This window comes from Dermacentor variabilis, chromosome 11 (assembly GCF_050947875.1).
Source record: "Dermacentor variabilis isolate Ectoservices chromosome 11, ASM5094787v1, whole genome shotgun sequence".
Taxonomy (NCBI): domain Eukaryota; kingdom Metazoa; phylum Arthropoda; class Arachnida; order Ixodida; family Ixodidae; genus Dermacentor; species Dermacentor variabilis.
Window position 1 is genome coordinate 16,179,936 of NC_134578.1, and position 16,204 is coordinate 16,196,139.

The 16,204-nt window shown below is 43.7% G+C and overlaps 1 protein-coding gene across 1 annotated transcript in view; it reads right to left on the reverse strand.

The window, feature by feature from the left end:
• LOC142563074 (venom metalloproteinase antarease-like TtrivMP_A) overlaps positions 1–16,204 on the reverse strand; it is a 93,034-nt gene that overhangs the window by 44,240 nt on the left and 32,590 nt on the right. Inside the window, exons 7-10 of the mRNA XM_075673591.1 lie at positions 14,302–14,373; positions 9,328–9,464; positions 3,249–3,295; positions 1,163–1,274 (exon numbers count right to left, since the gene is read on the reverse strand). Coding sequence (XP_075529706.1) covers positions 1,163–1,274; positions 3,249–3,295; positions 9,328–9,464; positions 14,302–14,373 — 368 coding nt within the window. The remainder of the gene's footprint in view (positions 1–1,162; positions 1,275–3,248; positions 3,296–9,327; positions 9,465–14,301; positions 14,374–16,204) is intronic.

Here is a 16,204-nt window from a genome sequence, read left to right on the forward strand (position 1 = left end):
AGTAGCCCTCGGCAGCTCTAAGACTCATGCCCGAAACGCTGACACTTGAAGCATCGGCGCGAATTGGGAATATACGGCCGTACGCGAAGTTTACAATATTCGGTATCTATGTGATCAGACCCGCGATGGTTGTTCAGTGGCTATGGTGTTGGGCTGCTGAGCACGAGGTCACGGGATCGAATGCCGGCCGCGGCGGCCGCATTTCGATGGGGGCGAAATGCGAAAACACCCGTGTACTTAGATTTAGGTACACGTTAAAGAACCCCAGGTAGTCAAAATTTCCGGAGTCCTCCAATACGTCGTGCCTCATAATCAGAAAGTGGTTTTGGCACGTAAAACCCCACAATTTTTTTATCTATTTGATCAGGCAGTTGACTTGTTGCAAACGTAATTATTACGTGCTTTATTGGGACTTCCTTGTAATGGTGCCTTAACTTAATTCGTTGCACCTCTACCACGTTTTGGTCTTGCGATCCATCCAAAAGGTCGTTTTTTGTGAGTACAAGGAGGTCGTCATCAGAAATGACACCACGCACAGTGTTCATTGACCGGCGGGGGCTCACAGAGACAGGAATGTTTCCAAAGGCAACAAGTTTTTTCAGTTCGCTGTATTGAAGCTAGCCACACACTTCCAGAAGAAGGTCGCCGCTTCCCATCTTAGTTAATTTGTAATCAGAGCTGATTGCTTCTGTGAGACATTTCCCGACAACAAATGAGGGTATTGTACGGACTGTCTTGGTTTCATGTGGACTATATATTACACGCTACGTGGGAAATATTTATTTGGGTTTCATGAGAAAGTCGAAGGTTTCATTGGTGCGCCCCTCATCGGGGAGCGATCAGGGTTGGAGGGAAACTAGAAGCCATATGTAGCATTACTGTATTTGGTAGGAATGCCCGCCGATCACCTCGGAGCCCAACTTGCGTACGTCACAGAGTCAGAGATATTCTATTCTGCGTACGCCATTAGTAGGTTCTCACTGTAACCTAATATATATATATATATATATATATATATATATATATATATATATATATATATATATATATATATATATATATACACACACACCCTTTCATGCTGTTGACTCCTTCTTGATTAGCTACTGCTGGGGTCCCGAAACACTCAATCAAATGGTGGAGTAATGTTTAGCATACTTACAAGTGTCCAACTTCATGAGCGCCAGTGTGCGTTCCAGAAAATGTTCCTGGCATGTCTTTTACAACTAGAGCCTTGTGTAAAGCAGAGCAAGCGCCTCCCACGTAAGCAAATCCTGCATGTAAATAAAACAAATGCTTTAGGAGTACCAATCGAAGTTCTTAAGAACTCTAGCGGTTCGCCACCTAGTACGAAGCGGCATGTTCTATTTCAAGTCACGACAGCCACACTCCTTTGTGCCTGCAAGGCAACTATGTGCTTGCAGCGAGCATTCAGTGCGCTATAAATAACCGCAGCTAGTGTGTCTAGGCTTCACCACTACGGCATCTGTAGTGGCACCACTGTTGCAAGGGACGCAATATCAGGCAGGTTATAATTATTATAATATTTTTAACTGAGTGAATAGCGAAATCGTGCCTATATGAGTCTTAGAACAAATGAACAAACAAACAGAGCAAATTGGAAAGCAAGGTTAAGCGCTGAGCTGACTGGCTCTGCATAATCGATATTTTCCGAGCGCATTGTAGCCATGGGCAAGAAAACCCACAGCGCTGAACTAACAACTGAAATTGTTTTTTGAGCGCAGGTATGAATGCGCTTTGCACCAGAAAAGCAGGAGAAGAGCGACGAACAAAGATAGGAGGTGAAGAAAAATAGCCAAATGAGAAACTTATTTGATGTTCTGGCCGGGAACATTTACGCATCAAGAATAAAAAAAAATGATGTCACTCCATGCTTTCTTTCTTCAGGGGAGCAGATTTTTAGATTTTTGAGCGAACGCTTACGGGCACACATAGTATGTATTACGTAGGAAACCGGAACTATTTCATGACAGTTACTCTTTCAACTGCTGGAAAATTTATTACATACGTAGTTGTAGCAATATCTAAGCTAGTTGCATAAAAGGAGTACGCACTTTTAGATGAAAAGTCGCGTGGTATATTGAAATCAGAAGTTAAAATCATCAAGGTTTCTAGAACTTGCAGTAAGCGTTGTAACTGTTGCCAGTTGTTCTTCGAACACACAGCATCAAACTAAACATATCTACGGAACAACATCAGAACATATGATAGAATGTGTAAGCGCCACTGAAAGGTGACGTTGAAAGAAACAGACAGAGACAGCGCGATGATGTCGTGAAAGTGCTCATGTTTGTTGACGATTTTTTAATTATTTTGGATAATAAATTAGGTTGCTTTGACTCGGGGGTCTCAAAAGCCCTAAGCCCGTTCCCTGGAGTGTTGTCCCCTTCATTGTTGACGCATGAAGTCTCTGTAGGCGATTTCATCACATATTTAAGCGTTGTCTCTGCGTGCCTGTTCCTGTCTTTGTGTTTCTGTTTTATTCAGTCGCGCTTGCACATCCTACCATGATTTCAATCAACTAGCCTGCCATCGTATTTTAGCCGTCAGAACATATGTCAACTGTGGCCTATCTAATAAAATAAGGAAGTCGAATAATTACTTTCAGAGCACGAACTGTATAGGAGTGTCTTTGCAGCAAGAAGCACGGCGTGGTACTTATGGTAACGTCAGCAAAGATTCAGCCAACATTTTCAGCACTGCAACAGCCTTCACTTGATACACTTGCTTATCGCCATAAACCAAATATGTTGGGCAAGTTTATAATTATAAGAGGGCGGAAGATAATTAGAAGAGCCTTGCCTCCTGATTTATTCACTCGCATATGTGATCTTCACAGTGCTGCTGCTCATTATTTCAAATAGTTATAGTTTGGTTGGTCAACTAAACGTAGTCTTATCTTTACTCATGTTTTATAAGGCTATAGCTCTTCTTCAGCAATAATCCTGTTCTGCCTTTCAAGTTAACTATAACGGGCAACGTTCACAAACTTTAATGTTGTTTCATTTTTTCAATCTTCCTTTCAATGCTTCCTTGCGCACTTTTAGTATGGAAAGTATTGGCGAGTGATCGCTATCTTTCGATGATCCTATGAAATGAGCCAAAGTGCAAGAATGGTAGAGTTCCGATACAGGTGAAACAGCCCACAGCGCTTGCGTAGTTCATGTTCGGAAATGTTCGCAGAAAAGTGTTAGCCGTCAGAACTATAAGCTTAATATCACACTTACCTAGGAAATCCTTATTTGTGTCTTCAGAATTTTTCTTAATACCTCTCCTAGAACCAGAAGATAAGAATCAGGCCAATGAACTTCATGAGAATGCAATCATTTATGGTGTGTTGATTATTCATAGGCTTTTGCTCTATGCGATATTAGGCCAAATGTGTTGCTTGGAGAGTATCACAATAATTTACATGATGACAATTTATTGCAAGGCCAGCCAAACAAATCCTGAAGCAATTTCTAGAAGGACGCATGCGAGAACAGGTTGGCACTTTAAAAAGAAGCAGTGATAATTGGTATTTAAGAAAATTTCATTACCACTGTAATTAAAGGTGAAATGTATATCTGTTTTTTATTCATACTCATTCGGTTTATCAGAGACAGATTAAGAGTGAATAGTCCAAAGTGCTTTAAATTTGTCTGTCATTTTATACGAGCTACTACCATTTCTATGCGAAATAACATCAGCTTTCCAGGTGAAAGCATACGCTTTGGCAACATGTTTTGCAACTCAGAAACTCCTTTCAAAACAGAAATATACACAGTGTTTTTCCAGAAACGTCAAATCATAAAGAATATCTCAGCATAAGTCACATTGACTAAGCTTTTAGCATATGAAGGTTGACAATGATAACATTTAGATAGAAGGTTAGTCGTGTAATAAGTTCGGTCACGCCTGTAGCGACTGCGACATGCTCCACTTTCATTAGGATATATTTGCTGAAATGGGTGTTAGGAACGCGAAGAACTTGAAGGCTCGCAATGTCATAATCGTCTCTGCAGCCAGAATGAAACGGTTTTATAGCGTTTCTGTGGAATGCATTGGTGATTTGACGTAATAGTTCTGCGGAAACCCGCAAGGTGGAGAGAAGTAATGAATAACGGGAAAATCAGACATCCACCCGTTCGTAGCAATTGCTACAAAGGAAACCCATACGGGTTTCCTTTGTAGCAATTTGTGGCGGTGGTCCCGGGTTCGAGTCCCGGACCAGGACGAATTTTTCTTCAACTATGAGGCTTTTCTTTCGAGGAACCCGTATGGGTTCCCTTTGTAACAATTGCTACGAACGGGTGGATGTCTGATTTTCCCTTTATTCATTACTTCTCTCCACCTTGCGGGTTTCCGCAGAACTACTACGTCAAACTCTTGCCTTTGCTTCGTGTTGTCGACAAATTCGACTTTGCCCTGCCATCTGCTAGCCGCCTGGTTAGCTCAGATGGTAGAGTGGCTGCCCCGGAAAGGCGGTGGTCCCGGGTTTGAGTCCCGGACCAGGACGAATTTTTCTTCAACTATGAGGCTTTTCTTTCGAGGAACCCGTATGGCTTTCCTTTGAAGCAATTGCTACGATTGGGTGGATGTCTGATTTTCCCTTTATTCGCATTGCTGATTTGAAAAACTGACGACTAGGATCAACTTTCTCGTCGACGGAGTAAGAAATTTAGGGTTTGACCACTTGAATCTTTTCTTAGCAGATTAACATGAAAAGATAGTTAGTTGGGGCTTAATGGTACAAAGGCTACTCACGCCATGCTGCACCAGTCACAAGTCCGCAACGCAACACAATGTTAAAGCAGGTAAACCTGCCTTGCATTATAGTTTATGTGACTAACCATTTGTCTCTAAAAAGTCAAACATTTTAGTATAAGGTTCTAGCCGGTCATCTGTCAGTTATAGGACAGGGTGTAAATGTATAATTATACACGTTGTGTAAAAGCATCCGTCTCTGCCTTTCCAAGTGCGCACATGTCATGAGGATATGTATTACTGTAAGAGGTTCATTGCCTTTTTCGCAAGTCGGTAGGTTTTCTTTTCGGAGGAGAAAATTGTGTGTTAGCTGTGTATGTCCAATCCAAAGTCGACACAGGATCACCTCATAGAACCGTTGCTGTTGAGAGCATGACTTCCACTCGCCAATTACGGGTTTAGTACGATGCAGTTTGTTGCTTATACAATAGTCCGATTCTTGTTGCCATTTTGACATCAAGGCCTTCCTAATGCACGGATACTATCCTTGTATCGAATCGTTGTATTTGTTATGTATTTGTGCGCCCCCATTGATGCACATCTATCCGATGCTTCAATAACCAGTATGCCAACATTCCCAGGAAGACCTAATTGATCTGCTGTATTTGTTCGTTGTTACTATGTTTAAAATGTCCCCTAACAGTGGTTGACATTCGGATTTCATATGAATAGCATTCAGCGCGCCTAATGAATCAGTGTTTATCATTGTGTTTTAGTGTTTTTCAGCGAAGATCTTTTTACTCCACAGTCCATATTACGTAGACTTCGGCTGTGTAGACAGAGGCATACTATGGCAGTCGAATACTTCTTTCCCAGTTCTTTGTTACGCTCACTACACCCACACATTCTTTTGTTTTCAAGCCATCAGTGTAATATTCCATGCAATCTTGATATTTCTCTTCAAGATCGCGGAATTCGTGTATCATGTTTTCGTGGGGAGTGTAATTTTTCTTTATAGGTAGCAATGCCCAATCCCATAACTGCATGATTTCGCACCACGGGAGTTGTCGTTGTGGCCGTTTAGCAACCTGAAGGAGTTCATCAGGAATGTCATAATCAGAACAGTCTTCCTCCTATCGCAGAAGAAAAGGTACAATCATGTTCGGTTGATTTGTATTGTTTAATCGTAAGTTGCGCTGTGTGGCGATGTTGTAGCGTATGTGCTGTAGTGAGGACTGGATTATGAGTATGTAGGAAATAGTTAGTAGCACTCTGGGATCTTGTAAAGGAGGCTAATTACATTCAACATGTAAGCTCTGGTCAGGTGATGTTCTGTAAGCACCACTTACTAGTCGTAGTCCCAGGTTATAAACTGGATGAAGTCGTCGGACATAAGGCTGTCTGGCTGAACCATACATGATGCTACCATAGTCTAATATGCTACGTACCAAAGTGCGGTAGGTGCGTAGCAGACATTTATGGTCAGGTGATGATGATGATGTGTAGAGTTTTGTGGCGCAAGGGGCAGTCATGGCCAAGGAGCGCCAAGCAATGGTGTGGCGTACTCGGTGATGAAGATAACAAGAATGGATAAGGTGGCTGTATAGAGGCCTAAGACCAGAAGCAAGATATAAACATGTTAAAATAATGAGAATCGCTTGTGAGGTGTGGCGTGAACCTAAAATATTTACTATGAAGGATTGAATTACTGAAAACGTATATATACAAGTAGCACTACTGCCTCTACGAGGTCCCTAAGGGAGAGGGTCCGAAGGCAAGTGCTATACAAAGCGCTGCTTTCACAGCAGGAGCCTCTGGCAAGGGGCCGTGCAACGAAACTTGCGGGCCTAGTATTTGCGATGAGTCAACATCCTGTAAAAAGGTAAAAACTGATTTTCTCTTAAAATATGGGTCAGCGCCAAGGAACATACCCGGATGCAAAGGAATATGCTATCTGTAGGCTAGAGGGGGCTGTCGGAGCTTGCAAACCTCCGCTAAAAGGCGGGCAATTTGATTGTCAACTGCTGCCATATATATCATCACACGGATGTACCGGCGTGCTCTGCTTCTGCTGTAAGTCTGTTGGGAAAGGGGTCGGGAGGGCCGGACTCGCAAAGCTCTGGACAGTCGTCGTCATCCCACTGGAGCGCCGCAAACTTGTTAGATGTCTGCACTGGTTGTGTGGCAGCATGTTGAGGCCATTGCTTCTTATTCCCACGATGAGCCTTCTGAATGGCCTTTTGCTTTGTGAAACAATTTGGAGAGGTGATCTCCTGGTCGTCGGTCTTGCAGAGTCCACATCAGTAAGGCACTGTACCGGGGGGCACCTGCTTCATCTGGCATTGTAAACGAACAGGATTGACGCATGTGTCATAGAATGCAGCCATAGTACTACAGGCATGCTGGGAGAGTTGGTGGGCCTTGCAGCGCGACGATGCAAGACCGCCCTTTTCACACGTAACGCGCTTGAATGACACAATAGGTGGGACCGTAGAGCTCATGCTGGACAGCAGTCTGCTCCTCGCCAACGTTGTCAGCTACACAGCGCTATAAGTCCGAGCCCTCTGCCAGGTACACCTGAACCGGCACCGTGACTTCGCTTGTGATCGAGAGACACTGAAGCGTTTGCAAACGCTTGACATATCCAATGTCGGGAGCCACACAGCTATGGTATTTGACTTCTTACTGGCCTTGAATACAGGCAGGTGAAGTGGGTGCAGCCCGAAAACTTTTGACCAATAGACGGGGGGCTAATGGCGAAAAGGCGTCGAATCAGAAATCGCCATTTCTTTCGGTCAAATTATGCATAATCAGCCTGTACAGGTCATATCAGATGGGAAGCTATCGCGTTTTTCGTGACGTCACGTGACAGACAGGTGAAGTGGGGTGGTCCAAAACTGTTTTCGATCAATCGCGGAGGGTTGATTGCAGAATTGGAATAGAAAACTTTGTAATAGTTTTACGTTATAGCGCCCATGGTGGAAGCTGGTTAGGCTATTCACTTCAATCATTTTTCATCGTGACCTAACCAGATGGAATGGCGGAGTGACTGGATGCGCTCAATCTGTAGGGAACATTACATTCAGTGCTCAGCAATAAAAACGCTGTACTGAAAGCGCATGGTCGCCGGCACTTTTCGTACCGACTGAAAGAGCTCGGGACATCGAGCTGATGCATCGTGGTATTCAGTGAAAGTGAGAACCTTTTAACGCATTTTGGCTACATTTGTCAAGACTATCACCTAGAGCTCACCTGTGCCCCCCTACGCCCCCCCCCCCCAAAATATAGAGAAAGGGAACGGCGGCAACCGCGAGCTCCGAGTACTGCGTCTCAATCCCTGAGCATGTTTTAAATTTCTGACGCTGATTTGCTATGGCCTAGTTGTTCTAACGTTAATAAAAGAGCCGTTCAAAAGCAAGAGCTTCGTGACCCATGTGAACTGCTTGTCTTCGCCTTCGCAGTTGTAACGGTGGCTCCGGACCTTGGGCTGCCAAGGCGAACACTCAGATTTGTAGACGTCATTTTCCCGTCTTGTAAGTGTATTAGTCCTACCTTTAGAATATTGTTTTGCTTCCTTCCGTCTGGCACTTGACTGTTTGCTGTGCGTCAACAGCGAGCGTAAACACACCGCTGTGTTCACACTTGTCGTCACCGACGGCTCTCTTTGCTATAAGCTATGTAAAATGAGCCATCACTGAAGATTGGGCTAATTGCTAAGACATTAATAATGGCAAAGCATTGCAAAGGTAGACATAATTACAACGTACAGACAACGAGAACTTATTGACACATGCGCAATCAGCAACGAAGAAGAAAAAAAGGGAGCCGCATGTCTCCTTTCTTTGTCCATAATTTTTTTTTACTCTTCTCCTATCTACATGATTAAACACGCAGCAATAAAAGCGTGAACAGCAAATTGGAATATAACTGCTGGAGTTCTACGTTTTAGCTTGCCGCGGTCAGCGCTGTTCGCGGGGTGAATATGCATCGCAATTCGCACTAATTTTCTAATTTATCTATTACCTGGTGCCATGAATGTGGCCCGCCTCGTACAATTGGCAATGTTGCTCAAAAGCAGACACACGAAAATGCGTGTTCCGGTGCGGTACCCGCAGTACGAAATCACTGGAAGCACCGTAGGTGGCTTCGTCCCGTGGTCTGCTTCACATGCCAGTGCTCTGACTTCTGCCGCTCGCGGCGCCGTTCACCCGCACGCCGTAGCACCTCGCTGTCGTCTTACGGCGTCCACCCTGTGCCCGTATATGGCGGTCACTGTCGGTGGTAGGTGCTTAAAGGCATCGATTTGAACTTGAAATACCAAGATACAATTTGCGCTTCGGGCTTATTTTTTAAAATATTCATATAGGTCCTGGTGCTTAAATTTTCAACAATAAATTTCGAACAACAGGGCGAATGTGTGATCACCCGGTGATGACAAACAAACCTAGTGAGCTTGAAAAACTCGTTAGCCGCAGCTTCTGAGCACGTATACTGTGGTTCCAATACTGACTAACACGAAATGATCTCTTTAGCCTCTTGATACGGCGATTTCTATCTGTCACCAACCACTGCTACGCTCATATGTTCGCCCTCTTTCATTATAAAGCTTGGCATACTTACGCAGTAAACAAGAGAATTCCGTCTGCTGAACGCATTTCCTCGTTATATCGTTGTTGTTCTTGCAGCTTATACTGCGTCCGCGTGCCATAGATCTCAAAGGGATTTCTCAACTCAATATAGCTTCTTTCTTTCCTTTCCTATCCAGTGTGAAAAAGAATGAATGTGAGGCGAACTAGGGTTTGAACATCGGAAGCGAAATGTGCGCTGCATTTGTCGCATACAGAGAAGCGAAGAGTTTCTATTTTCTTACCTGCATGCTTAAGCTATCTGGAAATACAGCGGTTTCGTCGGTTTAATGTTGATGGCATTACGGTTAGAACATGAGATTCGTCTGTGATAAGCATGTTATCTCGTTGAAAATCTGCAAATAATTGCTGTAATAAAGAGTATTTAGGTGCGTTCACGATAACCGAATTTTCCGGCAAGGAACTGGAAACTGGAGGGCTTTTCCTGCACTAAAGATAAGTTTTTCGTAAATAACTGTCGGTGTAACAACATTAAAAATGTTGCTCTGGAGGCTCCACGCACCGAGCCCCGCACCGAACATGAGCGAATGCTGTATTTCGTGTCCCCGAAATATGCGCCCAATAAACAGCGATTTTGAAAAGTCGCGAGTCTATAGAAACTGTCTAAATTTACATGTTGTTCTAAATTTTTTTACGACATGAAAGCAATTTACATAGAAACTACTAGGTCACTTACCATGTTCGAGTTTTAAAAATTTCTAAGGTACCACTTAGAGCTTGTAACAGCACGTCTCCAAATGACCTAAAAGTTGTACCACTGTTTCTGTCTACACCACACACTCACATAACCATGCGCAAAATCATACGAGTTTGCTGGTCATCATAAATCAGTTCTGCAAAAGTTAGGGCAGCGGACGTTTCTTGAACGAAACATATTGTCTGACATTTGGTAGTAGCACGACGGTGCAAAGAAACCGACATGGATTCATAGAAATATTTTCAATTGACGAAAGAAAAGTGTGTCCTTTCTTAAGTAGCTATGCACTGCTCTCAGGTGGATGTCAATGTTTTTCCCTTCCCAGATTTCTGGTAACCCGGTGGGTACGTTTATTTCGTAACCAAGTGTATGCTTCGGATAATTGGACATTCAAATCGCACATGAGACAAACGTGGTTTCCGTGGTACGAATCAGGCATGCGGTGCACGTTTATTTTGCTTTCAGTCGGTTAGGATTTGTTGCAACAAAACCTATGTTTGGGCCAGTTGGTTTATAGCTAAAACCTTGACGAGCAGCGCATTTATGTCTTCTTTATCCGTGTTTTCTTGCGCTGCTCGTCAAGGTATTTAGATAGAGTTTTTACTGGTTGTTTATGCCTCTTTACGCCACTGTTTGCCTCATCGTGGGAATTTAGAATATTATTGCTGAGCGACGCTGGCGTCCTGGTAGTAGAGGCATCACTTACAAGCAACTGGAACCTGAAAAGTGCCACAAACGTCAAAGCACGCGCAGGCTGCGATGTGCTATTGTTAGAGTTGGTGGAACGCGTCTCTCCGGTGGGCCGAGTTCAGCTGATTAGCTCGCGTCTTGCAGCTTGTATGTTCGTAAATCGATGGATTTCACCATTTCTTATTCACAAGGTGAGATTCTGTGTCTGCAATGCATGTTCAAAAGTTCTATCAGTAAGTAGAATCGTAAACCGGCAGCCAAACTGGATGAATCAAGATGGGCAACGAGACCGGCGCTCGAACTCACATGCTGTCGTACTTGCCACCTTCCGTGAACACACCAGTCCATTTTGCGGTAGTTGAGCTAATACCCATGTTGTGGCGAAGCTAACTGTGTGTGGATGAATTACCGATCCTAACATTTTTACCGAGGGCTGAAAAACGTTATATGCTAGCAAGGTTTCAGACAGCAGAATCCGATATAGGTTAAGTTTTGAAGTATATATGCGATTTAATTAACGGCTACTCAAACTCTTATTGCTGCAGCTACAAATTAACGGCTTCGCTGAAATTTGGGTTGCCATTCCGCAAGGTTGCGCAAGTCTACTGTACTTCCTTCCCCGTTTTCAAAACTTACTGCAGTGAAGAATGAATGTTTTCCGCATTTACCCTACGACATTCACACGCGAAGTCTTGACTCGCTTAGCTACTTGCGATTTAAATTACATGCTCTCAGAATATCGAAACGCTCATCGCCGGGTTATTGGAACTTAAGACGTCAGATGAACCCGATACCCTTGCGGATAGGCATAGTTAGCTGACTATGATTCAAGTGCTGCTGCGAATTGTGTATACAGCGGCTCTGATTCTAGTTTACAAGCGCCCGAATAAGTTGTTCCAAATCGACTTTAACAAGGATCGAAGTAGCCCGCGCGGCTGCAGTATTGGAAAACTGTGTAATTCTGCAAGACTATCAGGAGTATGACGGCAACGCTCGCTTTATTTTCAGCAGCATTAAACAACAAACCACCAACGGGAAACCGACTGTGAAAAACGCGTCATAGTTGTGTCTTGCCACGAATGATGCGAGCATTTCGCCGAAGCGGTGCTGAACTTGTCACGCAATGATAATTTTAAACGTTTATGTGTGGAAACGCTTGCCTCTTCAAATCAAATATCATAGGCGTGAGCGAACTTGTCCCACTTTAATCCGTGCAGCCACATCACACGGCGTTCGCTCTTGTTCTTTCCATTTGGTATCCTTATCTATAGGTATGCCTTAGGTACGTAAAGATTAAATTCTGGTGTTTTACGTGCGAAAACAAGCATGTGATTATGAGGCACGCCATAGTGGGAGACTCAGGATTAATTATTATCTCCTGGGGTTCCTCACGTGTACCCATGCACAGGACACTGTCGTTTTTGCACGCCTTACGAATAAAAAAAATATATATCGTACTTTTGCGACCTCAGAGAATCACAACCAAATTTCCAGTGAAGCTGTTTCTTTTGAACCATTGACATAACAATTTAAGTTGTCTGTAATTAAGTCACACATTTTCAAATGTCACCTGTACATGATTGGCCTGTTTGGAACCCTGGCCGCATATGATGCTTTCAAGCAATTCTTAAAGAACAAAAGAAAGCCTCAAGGAAGAATGCGCATTTTAATTTCCCAAGAAATTGGCCACGGCCTGCCTCTTCCACCCTTCTTTCGTCCTTTTTTCTGCTAAATTAGATTTCGGCTGGGTTCCCAGTTCTGCCAGGGCAACTGCGAAAATTCGGCAGTTCTTCATAAACCACACCTAAATACTCCGGATTGCTAGCATGCGGAATTTACTGATAACGCCGTAATGACTCCACACACTTATTAAACGCTAAGATTACGATGTTTATTCATGGGGTTTAATGGCGCAAGGGCCACAAAAGGCCACAAAGCGCCAAAAAGTGGTGTGATGTAATCCATGCTGTGGTCAATCACAAAGGGCACATTGACGCTGCGGAGCATTTCGAAACGTAATTTATTGCAAAAGGCGCAATTAAATCTCACTCTTGCAATTTAGAGTGCTCGTTACCCATGACGTGTCCCTTATTTTCACCGAATACAAACACTGTGCCTGAATTTTTCCGTTGATGACGTCGAAAAAAACCAACTACGAACCACTTACGACGCAAGAGAATAGAAAAAAACTGAGTTTAGTAATTATTTGCAAAACTTCCAATTAGGACTGTAAGAGGAAAAATTCACCGACCGCTCACCTTAGCAATTCTATTATGTGCACTGATTTTGAAGTTGGTGTCTTGCATTATTTTATGACTTTTGGAAAAATGGCACATAACAGAGGTATGACACTTTTGAATGCTTGAAAAGTTGCTTTGTACAAAGGCGGTATTTTCATACACAGTTTAAACATTTACCGTTCGTCACTCACATCATGCTTAATATTTCAGCAAAGTTTAAACACTGTGCATCCCATGGGTCACTGAGAAAACCGGCGCAAACATTACTTGCCAGGGATAACGCATACAATTTGATATACGGCTATAAAGTTAGTGTTTTGACCACACATATCTAACGGTTCTACTCGGTGTAAATATGAAGTGCCTGCAGTATTTAATACTCGCAGGAAAGTGGGATAATTTTTAAGCATTTCTTATGCCGGCCCGAAACTGGCTCGACTTCATTTCTGTATGCGGCACAGAAAGAGTGGCCTCTACTTCGTGTAAATGTGAAATGTCTGCCGTATTTTATTCTCGCAGAAAAGTTGGGTAACTTTTTAAGCATGTCTTATAAGGGCCTTAAACGGGCTGAAAGTGAAGGTTTAGAAGTTTTAATTTATTCTCTAGATGACACGCACGATTTAAACTTTTCATGCATGTCGCCCTTACAATATGACTGATTTGATCACATCTTGAACTTGTGAGTGACATAGCCTTTTCGGGAAACTAAATACTAGGTGATAACGTTTTCGAGTGCTTGTACTCGTATGAGCAGTTTCGCAGTGAAAGTTCTTTCCTGTTATTTGGAACTCCGTGCTTATGTGACGCGGAGAAGAAAAAAGCACAAGGACGCCCTTGTTCTTCTTTTCCTCGTCACCTGACCACTATGGTCCCGGTAGCTGTATGAAATGAACTAGCCCAAACGTCTGTACTCCTAGTTCTTTCGCGTACTCCTCGCGGTCGTTGCTCGTAAAAGCGCATCTCTGGAGCGTCTCTAACGCGCATTTGGGAGTGTTAGAAAATTTGTTTCCTGAAAAAAAAAAAACAGAAAGCACCTACACGCCTATCGCTGGCGTATACGGCGATTGCGAGTGATTGCTTCGTCTACGCTTCCGATTCACCGCGGCATGGACCATTTATGGCGGGAATCGATCGCGCGATGGTGATTGGCCAATTGGTGGTATGGATGCAAAAAGTGCCGCGGTACTTTCAAATTCCGGTTACTTTAGCTGCACTGAATGTTCTAACTTTTGGTTGTGTGCGGAGCTAACTTTTGTAGAAGCTTAGTGGTAAGGTGAGTTTCCCTTGAGCAATAGAGCCATGAGATGGCGGTGATACTTACATCTTTAAGCCTTAAAAATCCTGTTACAGCTATCGAGCCGGGAGGGCGCAGCTGTCGCAGTCGGAGGCTGACCTGTGGTCATGAAATCAGTGTTAAGCGTTATTGCAACAATATTTTTGGCCACATAACTTCACCCAGTCGAAAATAACAGCAAAAACACAAGCAACCAAGTACAAGAAGAAAAATCTGTTTTGTTCGTTAACCCCAGCTTTGATATTTTGTTAGGCAGTATGCTTTGTGTGCTACCGTCCAGAAGCTAAGTTGTACATTGTTTTATGGTTTTCGCAGTAATATATGCGAAAGTCTGCATTCAAGCGGAGATAGTTTCGTGTAAGTTTCGGAAAACATAATTGAAAGTTTCACCGTCTTCTTTTATGTTTTGTTCTATGTCCATGTTCTGCTTCTGCGCTTCATGTTCAACCTGATATACCTGTCTATATACAGAGTCTTCCGTATTTGGCCGTCGGACTTTCGAAAATTCCTGTCCACAAACTACTGGTCTAATCGAGAGCAAAGATTGCTCACAGGGTAGCATACTGTAGTCTAAGGTGTTTGAGATGTACTTAAACAGCGGTGCGTGCCTGTATTTTGTAGATTGAAGCAGAAACTGCTTTCGGCTTAGAACAGAGATTTTGCGAACGGGAGCCGAGGTGCTGATCCGACAGGCTGCGCCATCGCATGCTTCGCAGATGCAGCAGATGCAATTCGTCCGCCGGATGGCGCAACCTGTCGGATTATTCATCTACGGATTATTCAACTAGGCTTATTTATCTGCGTAGAATGACATCCTATGAAGCATGAAAAAAAAAATGACGTAGAAAAAAGGGCCTGTGACGAGACTTCATAATTGTGGCCGGCAGAGTGTTTGTTTTGATTTAATTGTCTGCTTTGTCTGCGTGTATTTTTGTTGCTTCCCCTTTTCTCTTAACTATCCCCTTTTCTCTTATATGTCCCCTTCGCTGCTTACTGGTACATTCGGCTTGTCCTTCTGGAGCGCTCCAGAGTGCTCTGGTGGCTAAAGTTACATTCTACTGGCCAAAATCAAGCGTTCGAAGCACATTCGGCTCGTTCTTATTGAGCATGGGGCTAGAGCTCAAACCGCTCGGTGCTTCGTCTCCTTCGACGTTGGCCTGCGACTGAGATCTGGCGGAGTTCAGGCCACGTGACTCCTGCAGCTTCCGCCGCTGACGTGGCATCTTGCGCGACGCTAACAGGTGGGTGCACCGACGCCTAGGCACCTGTTGTAGATCGTTTACAACAGCAGATGCGCTGACGTGTCTCCTTTTATTGCCTCCGACTGCCCTGTTGGGTCCCTGCACACACGACTGGGACGTGTTCTTATGGCAGCGATCATGACCAAATTCCATATTGTTGCAATCCGAGAAAGAGTGCGGTAGGAATAAGCCGAATGTATCGCAAGAGGTTACACCTAGCTGCAACTTCGCGGCAATCTGCTTTTGTGTCCAGCAATTTTGGTCAGCGGACCTACATTCATCCGGGGTTACAGGCAAGTGAAATAGTCCTATTAGTCGCCGAAGCAGCACAGTGGGCGTGAGCTTTGTGTCCTTCGTACCCTCACAAGCTCTATGCAAGAATCTGCCGAGAGAAAATAACAAATACGTGAAAGGTGTGGGACTAAAACAATTACAGATAACCCGTTCCGAGAAAATGTTCAAGGGGTCCAATGAAATGCATTGTCGCTCCAGAGACTTTTGTACTTCAATGCAGAAGACAGTGTTTTCTGAAAGAAGTAAATGGAACGCAATATTACCGCAACCATGAGGGCGCATATCTCGAAACTGGTGCCATTCTAAGAATTTGTTCCAAATCGATATGCCTTGCAAACTCACAAGTAACAGACTGATATATGAGACGTAAAGTTATTAAATAAAAATTTAATAAG